This window comes from Piliocolobus tephrosceles, chromosome 16 (genome assembly GCF_002776525.5).
Source record: "Piliocolobus tephrosceles isolate RC106 chromosome 16, ASM277652v3, whole genome shotgun sequence".
Taxonomy (NCBI): Eukaryota; Metazoa; Chordata; class Mammalia; order Primates; family Cercopithecidae; genus Piliocolobus; species Piliocolobus tephrosceles.
The window spans coordinates 34,141,872-34,155,056 of NC_045449.1; the positions used below are offsets into that span (position 1 = coordinate 34,141,872).

Here is a 13,185-nt window from a genome sequence, read left to right on the forward strand (position 1 = left end):
CACACACACACACACACACACACAATGGTTAAGATAAGAGTAGCTGAACAAGAAAGCTGGAAGGGAGAGCAGATTGCAACAGTTAATAATTCATGCATTGGCCGGGCACCATGGCTCACTTCTGTAATCCTAGTGCTTTAGGAGGCCAGAGTGGGAAGATCACTTGAGGCCAGGAGTTCGAAGCCAGCCTGGGCAGTGTAGCAAGACCTCATCTCTACTAAGAATTTAAAAAGTGGCCGGGTGTGGTGGCTCATGCCTGTCATCCCAACACTTTGGGAGGCCAAGATGGGCAGATCGCCTGAGGTTGGGAGTTCAAGACCAGCCTAACCAACATGGAGAAACCTGTCTCTACTAAAAATAAAAAATTAGCTGAGTGTAGTGGCACATGCCTGTAATCCCAGCTACTTGGGAGGCTGAGGCAGGAGAATTGCTTGAACCTGGGAGGGGGAGGTTGCAGTGAGCCAAGATCACGCCACTGCACTCCAGCCTGAGCAATAAGAGCGAAACTCCGTTCCCCCAACAAAAAAAAAAAAAAACAGGCATTGTGGTGTGCACCTGTAATCTCAGCTACTAGGGAAGCCGAGATGGGGCTGTCACTTAAGCCCAGGAGTTCGAGGTTGCAGAGCTTTGATTGTACCACTGCACTCCAGTCGGGACAACAGAACAAAACACTGTCTAAAAAGAAAAAAAAGAATTCATGCCATAGTGCTCAGGAATTATTTTCTGACTACTGTATATTTACTTGTGCTATGCAGTAGAATTCAACTGTAGGTATTTTACAGAAAAGAATTCTACATTTAGAGGGCATTCCATTCGCACAAGCCCACCTGTGTAGTATCTTATAGATGTTTGTGTCAAAATTTGTTCTTTTCTTTAGAATGTACATTATGAGTTTGTACTCAATGGTATAAAGTTTGTTTCATATCATGGTAATATATTTTTCCCTATCCTCAAGGTACTTTCTATAAATATATGAGACAGCTGTGAATGTAAAGGAAATTAGCCTTTCTCCTAAATTCTATTTCATTGTAAATACAAGTTTCTAAAGATAGGCACATTCCTGTCTTAAGGAATATCTAATCTCATCTTCTTTCCAAATAGAGTTTCATGTTAACTTTTGTTTTTTTTTTTGAGACAGAGTCTCACTTTGTCCCCCAGGCTAGAGCGTGATGCACTGCAGCCTCCGCCTCCCAGGTTCAAGCGATTCTCCTGCTTCAGCCTTCCGAGTAGCTGGGATTACAGGTGCCCGCCACCACACCTGGCTAATTTTCATATTTTTAGTAGAAATGGTGTTTCACCATGTCAGCCAGGCTGGCCTTAAACTCCTGACCTCATGATCTGCCCACCTCAGCCTCCAAAAGTTCTGGGATTACAGGCGTGAACCACCACACCTGGCTCATATTAACTTTCATATTAACAGATTTGATTATCACCTAACCAGATACAATATGTAAAAATCTTGAGCCAGGCGCAGTGGCTCACGTCTGTAATCCCGGCACTTTGGGAGGCCGAGGCGGGTGGATCACCTGAGGTCAGGAGTTCAAGACCAGCCCAGCCAACATGGTGAAACCCTGTCTCTACTAAAAAAAAAAAAAAAAAAAAAATCTAGTAATATTCCTAAAAGAATATTTAGTGGGGTGGGTGCGGTGGCTCACACCTGTAATCCGGGCACTTTGGGAGGCCGAGGCAGGTGGATCATGAGATCAGGGGATCGAGACCATCCTGGCCACCATGGTGAAACCCTATCTCTACTAAAGTACAAAAAATTAGCTGGGCGTGGTGGTGGGCGCCTGTAGTCCCAGCTACTCAGGAGGCTGAGGCAGGAGAATGGCGTGAACCCGGGAGGCGGAGCTTGCAGTGAGCTGAGATCACGCCACTGCACTCCAGCCTGGCGATAGAATAAGACTCCGTCTCAAAAAAAAAAAAGAATAGAACAATATTTAGTGAACATAGAATGACAAGAAAAGCGTATCATTTCTCATGTTTACTTTGTTTTCCTGGAGTTTACCTAAATATTTCATTCACATTTACAGTTATTCAGCTTCTAAATTGTAGTTTGCTTTTTGGCAAAGTGTATTTTCTCACTCATGCTCAAGTCGGTGCTAAAATGAAGCGAAGAGGTGGTGTGTAATAGACATTATCTCTGAAATAGTATTCATATTAAAGATTAAATAATTCTGGTCTAAGAAGAGAAAAAAACATTTGGCCCAGAAAACCTTCAAATCATGGTTTTATGTAGACCATTGGCAACAATGTGGAATAAAAAAAAATTAGTTCAGATTTTTTTTTTCTTTACAGGAGACTTAATGGAGCATTTAGTTCCCCATCCTGAATTCAAGATGCTGAGTGTTCGTAACGTTCCTCACATGTCTGAGAATTCATTGGCATACAGTACATTTACTTGGGCTGGCCTCCTCAAGCATTTGAGACAGATGCTCATTTCTAATGCAAAGATGGAAGAAGGTAAAGAGTAGTCCAAAATATGCAGCCCACAAGCTGGAAAAAATGTCCGTCCTGGAGTCTCTATATTGAGACTATATATACTGGCTTGGAGTAGTTGAGATAATGGTCCTTCCTTCTGGCTAGGGAGACTCCGGCAGAAACTCACCAGGGCATCCTAGGAGGGTTTCTTAATCACTTCACAGTTTCATTACCAAAAGACATTTCAAATGAGTGCCAGATTTTTTTTTTAAATCAAAGTAATATAGTTTAAAAAATCAAGTAGCCAAAACTCACTTAAATATATACTTAAATCCATACATTGCACTGTATTTAAAGTATATCTTACTTTTTTTTTTTTTTGAGACGGAGTCTCGCTCTGTCGCCCAGGCTGTAGTGCAGTGGTGCCATCTTGGCTCACTGCAACCTCCGCCTCCCGGGTTCACGCCATTCTCCAGCCTCAGCGTCCCAAGTAGCTGGGACTACAGGCGTCCGTCACCACACCCAGCCAATTTTTTGTATTTTTAGTAGAGACGGGGGTTTCACCATGTTAGCCAGGATGGTCTCTATCTCCTGACCTCGTGATCCGCCCGTCTCAGCCTCCCAGAGTGCTGGGATTACAGGCGTGAGCCACCATGCCCGGCCAATTATATCTCAGTTTTTTTTTTTTTTGAGACGGAGTCTCGCTCTGTCGCCCAGGCTGGAGTGCAGTGGCCGGGTCTCAGCTCACTGCAAGCTCCGCCTCCCGGGTTTATGCCATTCTCCTGCCTCAGCCTCCTGAGTAGCTGGGACTACAGGCGCCCGCCACCACACCCGGCTAGTTTTTTGTATGTTTTAGTAGAGACGGGGTTTCACCATGTTAGCCAGGATGGTCTTGATCTCCCGACCTCGTGATCCGCCCATCTCGGCCTCCCAAAGTGCTGGGATTACAGGTTTGAGCCACCGCGCCCGGCCTATATCTCAGTTTTTTAAAAGGTCAAGTAATGGACCAGGTATGGTGGCTCATACCTGTAATCCTAGCACTTTGGGAGGTCAAGGCAGGAGAAGCGCTTGAGCCCAGGAGTTCAAGACCAGCCTGGGCAACATGGCAAAACCCCTCTACAAGAAATATAAAAAATTATCTGGACACGGTGACATGGGCCTGTATTCCCAGCAACTTGGGAGACTGAGGTGGGAGAATCACCTGAGCCCAGGAGGTCAAGGCTGCAGTGAGCTGTGATCACTCCACTGCACTTTAGCCTGGGTGACACAGTGAGACCCTTTCTCAAAAAAAAAAAAAAAAAGTTAAGTAATGTCTGGTATGAATTTATGACAAGGAAAACAGCAGTCCTACACCTCCCCATTACACAGATGAAACTACTTTCAACCTCTTTAGCTGTTTCATCTAGAATTTGCCTCCATAGTTATAAATGTTTTACTTATATTGTTATCTCTTGCATTCCTAGTGTGAAAATTGAGAATTGGGCTGGGCATGGTAGCTAATGCCTGTAATCCCAGCACTTTGGGAGGCCGAGGTGGGTGGATCACCTGAGGTCAGGAGTTCAAGACCAGCCTGGCCAACATGGTGAAACCCCTTCTCTACTAAAAATACAAAAAAAATTAGCCAGGCATAGTGGCAGGCACCCATAATCCCAGCTGCTCAGGAAGTTGAGGCAGGAGAATTGCTTGAACCTGGGAGGCAGAGGTTGCAGTGAGCCGAGATAGTGCCACTGCATTCCAGCCTGGGTGGTAAGAGTGAAATTGCATCTCAAAAAAAAAAAAGAAAATTGAGAATTGAATCATCTTACACCCCGTCTACACACACACACACACACACACACACACACACTCCCATGTTCATATATATACACACACTCCCACGTACATATATATAAGAACTCTTTCTCAATATGTATGTGAGTGACACGTATGTGCGCTCTCATATACACATACACACTCATATTTACCTTCATCCTTCCTCCTAACATACTTGGGAGTTAGATCAGTTTTCAATGTTTGTATTACTTTTGCTATATAAATATTAATTCATAGTAGAGCCTTGTACTGTGTACATAGATTATGTTTTTTTGTGTGTACAATTTATTTTTCCCTCCTGGAGTTGTTAATCATTATATTTATTTGGTTGATATTCCCTGTACCTATCACCAATTTATCCTCAAACTTTTCTGTAAAAAATGAATCCCTTCTCAGATGTGGTGGCTCACACCTGTAAGCTCAGCACTTTGGGAGGCTGAGGCAGGAGGATCGCTTGAGGCCAGGAGTTCAAAACCAGCTTGAGCAACAAAGCAAGACCCCATCTCTAAAAAAATAATTTAAAAAAATTAGCTGGTCCATCATGGTGGCTCACGTTTGTTATCCCAGCACTTTGGGAGGCTGAGGCTGATGAGGTCAGGAGATCAAGACCATCCTGGCTAACATGGATGTAGTAGAAACCCCATCTCTACTAAAAATACAAAAAATCAGCCAGGCGTGATAGCACACACCTGTAATCCCAGCTACGCAGGAGGCTGAGGCAGGAGAATCGCTTGAACCCGGGAGGCAGAGGTTGCAGTGAGCCGAGATAGCGCCCCTGCTCTCCAGCCTGGGCAACAGAGCGAGACTCTGTCTCCAAAAAAAAAAAAAAAAAAAATTAGCTGGGCATAGTGGTATGCACCGTCCTAGCTACTTGGGAGGGTGGGGCAGGAGAATCCCTTAAACCAAGGGGTTTGAGTTTAAAATGAGCCATGATCATGCCACTGCACTCCAGCCTGGGCAACAGAGCAAAACCCTGTCTCAAAAACAAAAAAAAAGAACTCTTTCCCAACATTTTTAAACCCATCAGGTAATCAACTACTTCCATTATCTGCTTAGAGACATCCTTCTGGAAGGCCTTTATCTTCCCATTCCATTCTGGACTGACTGCTGTCCAGGCTTGATAAGCAGCCAGCTCTGGTATCTCTGCTTGCCTCATCCTGATTTATATCTGTACCTCCTAGATTTCAAATCTGCTTTCTTGATTTATTCCCTCATATTGATGGACCATACCTTTCAGGAGCTCCCTAAGAAAGAGTACAAGGAAAGTAAAGTGTTTGAGGCTACAAATATCATTCTGGCTGGGCACAGTGGCTCACATCTGTAATCCCAGCACTTTGGGAGGCCAAGGCAGGTGGATCATGAAGTCAGGAGATCGAGACCATCCTGGCTAACACAGTGAAACCCCGTCTCTACTAAAAATACAAAAATAAATTAGCCGGGCGTAGTGGCGGGCGCCTGTAGTCCCAGCTACTCAGGAGGCTAAGGTGGGAGAATCACTTGAACCTGGGAGGTGGAGGGAGGTTGCAGTGAGCCAAGATCATGCCACTGCACTCCAGCTTGGTGACAGAGTGAGACCCCGTCTCAAAAACATGAAAATAAAAATAAATAAATATCATCATTCTGTTCTGCCATTGCATTTGAATGATAGTTTGGTCAGGGATAGGATTCTAGGTTGGGAATCATTTTCTTTTCACTGAGTATTTCATAGGCATTGCTCTATCATCTTCTCACTTGCAGCGTTGCTGTTGGGAAGTCTCACGTTGTTCTGATTCCCAATCGTATTTTGTTATCTCTTGAAGCTTTTAGGATTTTCTCTTTGTCCCCAGCATTCTGAAAGTACTCGACATGGGTCTTTGGTTTATCTCAATAGAAGGTAAGCTTTATTATCTATTTGGTTTACTGTTGCATCTTTGGAGCCTGGAACAGTAAACACTCAGTGATTATTTGCTGAGTTAGTTGCTCTGAGCACTGAATGGACCCTTATGGACGTTGCAGACTTGTGTGGGTTTCACAGTAAGGCGATCTGCCTGGCCATTTTGTTGTTGGGCTTCCAAATATCATATTCAGTGTATCTTATCTCTTGATCAGTTGCTTCCTCCTCCATCTCTTTCCTGAACGCATGATAAGCCTGGCTGCCAGCCTCTTCAGAGCTGGATGGGGAAGACATGGACTGTTAAGCTTTCCTGCGAAAGCTTCTACTTTGTGACCTGGTTTTCCAAACGTTCTCTACAGGGCTGTGCCTGGTGTTACTGAGGCCAGAGCCTCCCAGGTTTAGCCTTTTCACAGCAGAAACCTCCTTCTAGGGTAGAAGAGCACACTCCCCCTGCCGCAGGGAGTGGGGAAGGGGCTCTCACTGCCTCTCAAACAGTTTTTTAGTTAATCCTCCTGTTTTTTTTCCCACTTCGATTTTCTTTTCTCTTTCTTTCTTTTTTTTTTTTTTTTTTTAAGATGGAGTTGAACTCTGTCACCCAGGCTGGAGTACGGTGGCCTCATCTTGGCTCACTGCAACCTCCACCTCCCGGGTTCAGGTGATCCTCCCACCTTAGCCTTCCAGGTAGCTGGGATTACCAGTGTACCAATGTGTACCGCCACACCTAGCTAATTTTTGTATTTTTAGTAGAGATGGGGTTTTATCATGTCGGCCAGGCTGGTCTCAAACTCCTGACCTCAAGCGATCCGCCTGCCTCAAATTCCCAAAGTGCTGGGATTACAGACGTAAGCCACCATGCCCAGCCTTTTTTCCACTTTGAAAAGTGTCTGGTCTACTTCCAGGACCTCAACTGTGGGCAAAATTTTTAGCTTTTTCTTGTTGTGCGGTCAGTAACCAGTAGTTCATTTGCTCTCCAGCTTCCAAAATTTTGTTGCTGTTATATTCTCTCCTGTTCCCTTTTTTCTTGTTTATGGTTATCCTTTTATTGATTAAGCAGGATCTGAGGAGAGAGTGGCAGGAAATTGATATGTTCAGTCTGTCATGTGTAACTAGAAATCACTACTAGGTGTTAATAGCATACATTATACCACAAATTAAAATAAGTTAGGTTTTTATACTATGAGAGTAGATTTTCTCAACATTTGTTTGTAATATCTTATGGATTTTAGATTATAGTGCCAGAGGTTTGGAGATAAGTAGAAAGTTTACGTGTGAAAATAGTGCTTCCTGAATTTTTTGGCCACAGTACCTGTTTTTCTAGCAATACCTGTTAATACGGCAAGGAACACAATGTTCCTTAGAGTCGTGTGAGACGTGCTGCTCTGAGCTCTCTTAGGTCAATAAACCACAGTTTGCTGAGCTCCCATGTGGAACTTTAGGGTGTCAACATTTTTTCTTTTCCTTTTTTCTTTTTTCTTTTTTTTTTTTTTTTGGCGGGGGGGATGGAGTCTCTCTCTGTCACCCAGGCTGCAGTGCAGTGGCTCTCGGCTCACTACAACCTCCGCCTCCCGGTTGAAGCGATTCTTTTGCCTCAGCATCCCAAATAGTTGGGACTACAGGTGCGCACCACCATGCCTATCTAATTTTTGTATTTTTTTAGTAGAGACGGGATTTCACCATATTGGCCAGGTTGGTCTTAAACTCCTGACCTCGTGATTCGCCTGCCTTGGCCTCCCAAAGTGCTGGGATTATAGGCGTGAGCCTCTGCGCCTGGCCGGGTGTCAACATTTTTTCACAGTTGTATAGTTTGAACATACAAATGTTTTCATATACGTGTATGAATAGTATATGAATAAATATATGGCACAAGCCAGGTTGAAGGGTGTAGTTTTATAACTCTTCACATATTCTCTGCTCTGGGAAGATTTTGTGCGTTTTGTTTTTGAGGCAGGTTTCACTCTCACCTAGGCTGGAGTGTAGTGGCGCAATCATAGCTCAGTGCGGCCTCAAACTCCTAGGCTCAAGTGATCCTCCTGTTGCAGCTTCCTGTAGCTAGGACTACAGGTGTGTACCACCATAAGTGACTAATTTTGTTATTTATTTATTTATTTTTTTGAAATGGAGTCTCACTCTATCGCCAGGCTGGAGTGCAATGGCACAATCTTGGCTCACTGCAACCTCCGCCTCCCAGGTTCAAACGATTCCCCTGCCTTAGCCTCCTGAATAGCTGGGACTACAGGTGTGTACCACCTCGCCCAGCTAATTTTTGTATTTTTAGTAGAGACGAGGTTTCACCATGTTGGCCAGGATGGTCTCGATCTCTTGACCTCGTGATCTGCCCACCTCGGCCTCCCAAAGAGCTGGGATTACAGGCATGAGCCACCACACCCAGCCTAATTTTGTTATTTCTTTTATTTTTGTAGAGTTGGGGTCTCACTATGTTGCCCAGGCTAGTCTTGAACTCCTGATTTCAAGTGATCCTTCCACCTCAGCCTCTCAAAGTGCTGGGATTACAGGCATGAGCCTCTGCGCCTGGCCTCTATGTAAAGATTTACCCCATTTCTATCACCATCACTATCTGTTTCTACATGTTCTACCTTTAGGGAGAATATGTGATCCAGGAAGGAGCAAGGCAGAAGTTAGTGCCCCCCAACTTTTTTTTTTTTTTTTTTTTTGAAACAGAGTCTTGCTCTGTCGCCCAGGGTGGAGTGCAGTGGCACGATCTTCGCTCAGTGCAGCCTCTGCCTCCTGGGTTCAAACGATTCTCCTGCCTCAGCCTCCCAAGTAGCTAAGATTACAGGCGCCTGCCACCACGCCCGGCTAAATTTTTTTTGTATTTTTAGTGGAGATGGGGTTTCACCATGTTGGCCAGGCTGGTCTTGAACTCCTCACCTCAAGTGATCCGCCTACCTCAGCCTCCCAAAGTGCTAAGACTACAGGCGTGAGCCACCATGCCTGGCCTTGAAGTTAATGCCTTTTGTGACCTAGCTCTGGAAGTTATTTCTGCAACATCCTTTTGGTTAAGGTCAGTCCTCTCCAGTGTGAGAGCAGACTCCCCAAGGGCTTGAATACCAGGAAGCGAAGATGATTGGGGTCATGTTGGAGGCTGACTACTGTTCTCTGTGCTGTCCCTAAGTCATGTCTTCCCACATGCACGGTACATTCTTCCCCTCCCAAGGCCCCCAATAGTTACATACCATTAGCACATCAGTCCAAAATCTTATCCTCCAAAAGCAGCATGGATTCATACTCCTCATGCAAGTGAGATTTCTCGCACTGTCACCCAGGCTGGAGTGCAGTGGCACGATCACGGCTCTCTGTAGCCTCGACCTCCTGGGCTTAGGCAATTCTCCCCACTCAGTTTCTCCGGTAGCTGGAACTATAGGTGCATGCCACAGATGCCAGACTAATTTTTGTATTTTTTTTTTAGAAGAGGAGATCACTATTTTGTCCAGGCTGGTCTTGAACTCCTGGGCTCAAGAGATCCTCCCACCATAGCCTACCAAAGTGCTGGGATTACAGGCATGAGCCATCACACCTATCCTAAGATATCTTGTACTCAAAGATAGCCCTTTGAGTACAATTTTTTGCCCCAACAAACTCTAGTGGAATAGGCATAGGAGAATTGATAGACCCTCCCTTTTAGACAGGAAAAATAATGCCTATAGTCCCAGATACATGGAAGGACAAGGTGGAAGGATCATTGGAGCCCCAGAGTTCGAGGCTGTAGTGAGCTATGATCATACTTGTGAATAGCCACTGCACTCCAGCCTGGGTGGCATAGCGAGACCCTGTCCAAAAAAAACTAACATACACATTCCACAAGACCATTTTCCTCCTCTCGTTCAGAGCCATTTATAAAATCTCTTGCTTTTGGGCTGGGCGCAGTGGCTCACGCCTGTAATCCCAGCACTTTGGGAGGCTGAGGCAGGCGGATCATTTGAGGTCAGGAGTTTGAGACCAGCCTGGCCAACATGGTGAAACCCTGTCTCTACTAAAAATACAAAAGAATTAGCTGGGTGTGATGGCACACACCTTTAATCCTGTCTACCCAGCTTCTGGGGGAGACTGAGGCAGGAGAATCGCTTGAACCTGGGAGATGGAGGTTGCAGTGAGCCAAGATCACGCCACTTCACTTCAGCCGAGGCAACAGAGTGAGACTCCATCTCAGAAAACTAAGTAAATAAAATAAAATCTCTTGCTCTTTTTTTTTCTTTTGGTAGGTATTGATTGGCACGTGCAGCCTCCTTCATCAGGACTTCCTTCTCTTGGTAAAATGTCTCTCAACAAGGACCTGCATTTTAACACTTCCATTGCTAACTTGGTCATTCTTCGTGGGAAAGATGTGCAAAGTGCAGATGTGGGTAAGAAATTCAGGTGAAAATTAAGATTTACATTTTGCACATGTACATGCTATATGGTACACATGGTTTTTTAAAAGTCCCTGTATTCTTGGAGAAAGGAAAGTAATAACTATGTGTTTTAGTGGCAAAATGTGACCATGGTATCAGTTAGTATGTGTCTAGACACCAATATAGAAGTGGTTTAAACAAGATAAAAGTATAATTCCTTTAGCCGGGTGTAGTAGCACATGCACGTAGTCCCAGTTACTTGGGAGGCTGAGGCAGAAGGATAGCTTGAGCCTAGGAGGTCAAGGCTGCAGTGAGCCGTCATTGTGGCACTGCCCTCCAGCCTAAGCAACAGAGCAAGACCCTGTCTCTATTTAAAAAAAAAGAATTGTATTCTGAACATCTGGCTGTCCTGTCACCCTTACTTTCCCATCTGGCTGCCTCCTTATAGAAATAAGCAGAGAAGGACCTGCCTCCTTTCCTGTTTTGTTTTTTTTTTGTTTTTTGGGGTTTTTTTGAGACAGATCTCACTCTGCTGCCCAGGCTGGAGTGCAGTGGTGTGATCTCGGCTCACTGCAACCTCCGCCTCCCAAGTTCAAGCAGTTCTATTGCCTCAGCCTCCTGAGTAGCTGAGATTACAAGTGTGTGCCACCACGCCTGGCTAATTTTTGTATTTTTACTAGAGACAGTGTTACTCCACGTTGGCCTGACTGGTCTCAAACTCCTGACCTCAGGTGATCCGCCCACCTCGGCCTCCCAAAGTGTTGAGATTATAGGCTTGAGCCACTGTGTCTGGCCAGGCATGCCTCGTTTTCTGAAAGTCCCATATCACGCTTGAATTTCTGTCCCATTGACTGGGACTGAGTTCTGGGCCACACCTCACTGCAATTTCAGTTAAAGTTTAGGGGAATTGATACTAAGGAAGAAGGGGTGAACAGGAATTGCTAAGGAGCAGGAATTGCTGGACAACCAGTTGTATCTGTGACAAGCATTTTGTTACAAATTTTTCAGGAAGTTGAAAGAGCATTATTCTTTTTGTGTGTGTGTGAGACAGAGTCTCACTGTCACCCAAGCTGGAGTGCACTGGTGCAATCTCAACTCACTGCAACCTCTGCCTCAGCCTCCTGAGTAGCTGGGATTATAGGCGTGCGCCACCATGCCTGCTTGATTTTTGTATTTTTAGTACAGATGGGGTTTGACCATATTGACCAGGCTGGTCTCAAACTCCAGACCTCAAGTGATCCATCCGCCTCGGCCTCCCATAGTGCTGGGATTACAGGTGTGAGCCACTGTGCCTGGCTGAAAGGGCATTATTCTTATTAGCTTTGTTTTTCTATGGCAATTTTTTGGGTTCATTTTATCATGACTTCAGCAAATATCATGTTTGCTACTTCTTGTTGTGATACAAAGAAAACCAAGGCCTAGCATAGTGGCACGTATGTGTAATCCCAGCACTTTGGCAGGCTAAGTCAGGAGGATTGCTTGAGGCTAGGAGTTCGAAACTAGCCTGGGCAACATAGCGAGACCCCATCTCTACAAAGAATTTTAAACTTGGTGCACACCTGTAGTCTCACCTACTAGGGAGACTGAAGCAGGAGGATCACTTGAACCCAGGAGTTTGAGCCTGCAGTGACCAATGACGGTGGTACCACTGCACTCCAGCCTGGGTGACAGAGTGAGACCCATTATCAACAAGAAAAAAGAAAACTGAACAATCTACTCCTTGTAATGTCCTTTAGAGAAAGAACAGATAGGCCGGGCGCGGTGGCTCAAGCCTGTAATCCCAGCACTTTGGGAGGCCGAGGCGGGCGGATCATGAGGTCAGGAGATCGAGACCATCCTGGCTAACACGGTGAAACCCTGTCTCTACTAAAAATACAAAAAAAACTAGCCGGGCGAGGTGGCGGGTGCCTGTAGTCCCAGTTACTCCGGAGGCTGAGGCAGGAGAATGGCGTAAACCCGGGAGGCGGAGCTTGCAGTGAGCTGAGATCGCGCCACTGCACTCCAGCCTGGGCGACAGAGCGAGACTCCGTCTCAAAAAAAAAAAAAAAAAAAAGAGAAAGAACAAATAATAGTATAAAGTAGGGCCCGGCACAGTGGCTCTCACCTGGAATCCCAGCAGTTTGGCAGAGGTGGGATGATTGCTTGGGCCCAGAAGTTTAAGACCAGCTTGGGCAACATAGTGAAATGCCATCTCTACAAAAGATAAAAATATTAGGCGTGGTGGCATGGGCCCGTAGTCCCAGCTACTTGGGAGGCTGAGGTGGGAGGATCACTTAAGGGCAGGAGGTGAAGGCTGCAGTGAGCTATGATAGTGCCTCTGCACACCAGCCTGGTGACAGACTAAGATCCTGTCTCAAAAAAAAAAAAAAAAAATTAGTATTATATTACTTTTGGATAAATTATCCATATTCATTGTATAGAAAAAAAAGGGGGACAGTGCAGTGGCTCATCCCTATAATCCCAGCACTTTGAGAGGCTGAGGCAGGTGGATCACTTGAGGCCTGGAGTTCGAGACCAGCCTGGCCAACATGGTGAAACCCCATCTCTACAAAAAGTACAAAAATTAGCTGGGCATGGTGGCAGGCACCTGTAATCCCACCTACTTAGGAGGCTAAGGCTAAGGGTAGATTGCTTGAGCCCAGGAAGTAGAGGTTGCAGTGAGCCAACATCATGCCACTGCATCCCAGCCTGGGCAACAGAGTGAGACCGTGTCTCAAAAAAAAAAAAAAA

At 45.3% G+C, this 13,185-nt stretch overlaps 1 protein-coding gene across 1 annotated transcript in view; it reads left to right on the forward strand.

Moving 5' to 3' along the window:
* The window catches only part of TUBD1 (tubulin delta 1), a 33,072-nt gene that overhangs the window by 13,997 nt on the left and 5,890 nt on the right, over positions 1–13,185 (forward strand). The window contains exons 5-6 of the mRNA XM_026456746.1: positions 2,275–2,463; positions 10,327–10,467. Of these exons, the coding sequence (XP_026312531.1) occupies positions 2,275–2,463; positions 10,327–10,467 (330 nt within the window). The remainder of the gene's footprint in view (positions 1–2,274; positions 2,464–10,326; positions 10,468–13,185) is intronic.